The sequence below is a fragment of the Vicia villosa genome, linkage group LG2 (genome assembly GCF_029867415.1).
Source record: "Vicia villosa cultivar HV-30 ecotype Madison, WI linkage group LG2, Vvil1.0, whole genome shotgun sequence".
Lineage (NCBI taxonomy): Eukaryota > Viridiplantae > Streptophyta > Magnoliopsida > Fabales > Fabaceae > Vicia > Vicia villosa.
The window spans coordinates 13,298,828-13,303,181 of NC_081181.1; the positions used below are offsets into that span (position 1 = coordinate 13,298,828).

The 4,354-nt window shown below is 36.1% G+C and overlaps 2 protein-coding genes across 2 annotated transcripts; both read left to right on the forward strand.

The window, feature by feature from the left end:
- Positions 1–206: 206 nt before the first annotated feature.
- Positions 207–800, forward strand: LOC131648592 (uncharacterized). The gene has a single exon (XM_058918336.1). It carries the CDS (start codon positions 207–209, stop codon positions 798–800), a length of 594 nt encoding a protein of 197 aa, XP_058774319.1.
- Positions 801–1,307: 507 nt separating this feature from the next.
- Positions 1,308–2,018, forward strand: LOC131648593 (uncharacterized). The gene has a single exon (XM_058918337.1). It carries the CDS (start codon positions 1,308–1,310, stop codon positions 2,016–2,018), a length of 711 nt encoding a protein of 236 aa, XP_058774320.1.
- Positions 2,019–4,354: the final 2,336 nt, after the last annotated feature.

Consider the following 4,354-nt stretch of genomic DNA (forward strand, 5'->3'; position numbering starts at 1 on the left):
AGTCGGTCCGCCCGGTGGATTTCGAAAAGGCGTTCGACTCTGTTTCTTGGGACTACTAATTGTATATTCTCAAGAGGATGAATTTTGGCAGTAAGTGGCTGCGTTGGATTAAGGCTTGTGTTTGTTCCGCTTATTTTTCGGTCCTAATCAATGGCAGCCCGACAGACGATTTTAAGGCTAGGAGGGGCCTTCGTCATGGGGATCCCATGTCCCCTTTCCTTTTCATCCTTGCGGCAGAGGGGCTAGCCGGGTTAATTCATAATGTTGTATCTAGTCATTGTTTTCTCCCATTTTCAATAAATGATGACCTTCATATTAGCTTGCTTCGATTCGCGGACGACACGATGATTTTTGGTACACCGTCTTGGGAGAACATTGGGACTTTGAAGGCATTGCTTCGAGGTTTCGAACTTTGCTCAGGCTTATCTGTCAACTTCAGTAAGAGTAAGATCCTTGGTTTCAATATGGAGATGGATTTCCTTCAGGCGGCTTCAGACTTTCTGTTTTGTGCTATTAATCCCTTTCCTTTCCACTTTCTAGGAATTTCGATTGGCTGTAATCCTAGGAGGAAATCTGCTTGGTCGTTGATTACCTCCAAACTAAGAAACAGGTTGGCCTTGTGGAAAGGTAAATACTTGTCACTTGGAGGTAGAGTCAATTCGTTGAACTCTGTATTAAATGCGATTTCTTTGTTCACATTCTCCTTCTACAAAGCACCGAAGATGGTTATACAGGAGATTATTTCTATTCAAAGAGCGTTTTTGTGGAACGGACACGAGACTCGAAAAAGGATTAATTAGGTGGCTTGGTCGTATATGTGTCTTCCAAAAGAGGATGGTGGTCATGGGGTTAAGAATTGCGAGGCGTCCAATTCGGCTTTGATGAGTAAATGGGGCTGGAAAATACTAACTGAGGATAAGGCATTATGGCACAGGGTTCTGTCCTTCAAATATGGGAACATTAGAATGGCTGTTTGCGATAACTCTCTTCCGTTTTGTCATTCGAAAACTTCCATATGGTGGAGGGACTTGAGGATTTTATTGAGTGTTTAGATATCCGATTTCTGCTGGTTCAGCCATAGCCTATCCTGTAAAGTGGGCATAGGTGATGAGCTTGACTTTTGGAGAGATTGTTGGATTGGTGCGGATCCATTGTATGTGCAATTTCCTTTTTTGTTTCAGTTTTTGCTTGCTCCGAGGATTTGTATTTCCGATGTCGGCTATTGAGCGCGGTCTCTTTGGGTGTGGAACTTCTGTCCTTTCCCTCTGGCGCTCCTTGGTTCGGCGGCGGCTGTTGATTTCGTATCTATGTTAGAATTGCTTCAGCATATTTCCCCAGTATTGACAGTTCCGGATCGGTTCGTGTGGAGATGGGATTCGGTAGGTTTTTCCTTCAAGTCTGCTTATGCAAATTTAATGTCGTGTGTTAGGAACCAGGTGTTGTTGGGTTTGAGTGACAAGAAAGCATTGAATTGTATTTGGAAAACATTTGTTCCCTATAATGTTTCTCTGTTTTCTTGGAGATTGATTTTGGCGCGTCTTCAAACTAAAGATGAGCTTGCTAAAAGAGGCGTCTTACCATGGAATCACTGCCTTGCTTGCCCGCTTTGTTTGCGTCAAGAGGAAACTTATCTTCATCTTTTTCTTAATTGTTCTGTGGCTGAGGAGGTATGGTCTCTGATCTTGGACTGGATGGGTTACGTTTATTCTAAGCCGTCTGTTGGTATTTCTGACCATATGCTGTTGTTTGTTTCGGCTTTGCGGGGGAAGGTCAAGAAAGGGCTTCGGGGTCTTATTTGGTTAGCCATTGTAAGGGCCATTTGGCTTTCTCGAAATGCTATTCTGTTTAAGGGCGGTATAAAAGAGAGTCAGGATATTGTAATTCTAGCCAAATGTTTATCTTGGGATTGGCTTTGTGCTAGATCTTTGGGCAGTTTATGGAGGATAGATATATTTGGTTATCCAATCCGTTGGATCTGTTGTTGTAATACTTTTTCCAAATTTGTGTACTTGGGTTGAGTACCCCTTGTACTCACATTAATTACATCTCTTTAATTACATCTCTTCGTTTATAAAAAAAAAATTAACACTTAGACTAATTTTCCAATTTACAATTGTGAACTAATATCACTAGCAAATAATAGAGAAGTAAGGAAAGAATAACACAAGGATTTGTTTAGGCAGTTCGTCGTTCGTCCTCGCTATGACTACGTTTGCCCCAAATTCTAAACGGAAATTGAGATAGTGTTCATTTCTTTGCAAATTGTTATTATAAGAGAGGTTAAAGCAATGAACAAACAAACTCGGTTTAATATTGATTCTTTATCTTCTCTCCCATTGATCTTAAGCAATATCAAGTCGACCCAAGAGCTTTCCTTGATCCCCCTCTACTATGACTCACTTGAACGAACCCGTGTTCTTCAAGACCTTCACTCAATTGAATATTCACCAACGCCTCTTGTCCAAAAACCCCTAAATCACCTTGATAGCATAATAATAATAATAATAATAATAATAATAATAATAATAATAATAATAATAATAATAATAATAATAATAATAATAATAATAATAATAATAATAATAACCACTTAAAATAATATCCTTTTATTATGACAATTAATTTATATTAAAAAGGACAATTTGCATATGACATGATTCAGTCAATCTTCAAGTAATGATAGCATTATTTTATAAAATTAATCTCCAATCAAATACAATTATTAAATTAATTCTCACACTTGAAAACTTGAATCACACCAATGACAAAACATACTATGCATGCAAAATCATAACACAAAGCATTTACCAATATACATAAACAGAAATGTTATTCTTACATCAAATCTTACACCTACCCGTATGTACGGACGACACTGTTCATGTACGGACGACATTGTTCATGTATGGACGAATAGTATTCATGTATGGACGAATACTATTCATGTACGAACGTTTATTTTTAATACCTGAATGTGCATTAACCAACTTCATTACTGCATTAACCAAGTTTTTACACTGCATTAACCAAGTTTGATGACTGCTAAAAAATATTTTTAATACCTGGATGTTGCATTAACCAACTTTATTACTGCATTAACCAAGTTTTTACACTGCATTAACCAAGTTTGGTGACTGCTAAAAATTATTTTTAATACCTGGATGTTGCATTAACCAACTTCATTGCTGCATTAACCAAGTTCTTACACTGCATTAACCAAATTTAGTGACTACTGTAAAGTATTATTGGGTGTAAGTATTGGTGTAACGATTGGGTGTGTGAATAGCATTACTCATACATAAAATCTCGTCTACATAATACATGTGCCAAATCATAGCATACGTTTCGCATGTATAATAACTACTAAGCATACGAAAAATATGTAAACCATTAAACATAAACTGGAATCATGAACAACAGTATAAACTTTAAATAAATTGGAAGATTATAAAGATCTCAATTTTAAAATCTCAATATAAAAAAATTTAAATTTTAAATTTAATCAAATATGGATAGTTCTGTTATCATTTATTAGATATGTTCATAATCTTAAAACTTTTATCAATATAGAAATTAAGAGCAGAACTCTAAACTAATTCTGATGAGTCAAATATGCGATCGACTCATATTGTAACGCCCCGTTTTTAATCGCTTTATTTATTTAATTTTATGATTGGTAAATTTTCATATTATTTGTGTGATTATATGTGAATTAAGTGATTACGTGATTAATTGACTTTTTATGCTAATGTTGTTAGTAAATAACTTAAGTTAGTAAGACAATTGTAGTTTGGGCCTAAATTAGTGTTAGTAAGAGTGGGGTGTTAATTAGAGCCCTTAGTAATAATAAAATAGTAAGGGTTTAACAAAACTAGGGTTTTATGAGAATTAGAGGTTATTTGGGAAATAAGAGAAAGGGAGAAGAGAAAGGAGGAAGAGGAGAAATTAGGAGAACCCATTGAAGATTTAGAGGTTCCTTCAATCCAACCAAGGTAAGGGTGGGGTTCTTTCATTCTAAAGTGATGTACGATGATAGTTTATGATGGGATTTAGGGGTTATATGTATTGAATCATTTTCTTGATAAATATTAGGTTTTGAGTGAAATCAATTAGGCTTTTGTGAATTGTTGTGTTGAATGATGTTATAATAATTGCCCATGTGTAGTAACATGCTAGGTATCACTAATATGTACTAGAATTGGTCTGGAATGAGATTTTGGGTGATTTTTTATTGGAACCCATAGCTGTTAGTTGAACTAAAATTCTGATTTTTCATTCGGTTCGCCCCGCGAACAGAAAAACTTCTGTCATCGCGCTGCGAACATGGATGGCGCCGCGAACTGAAGCAGATTTG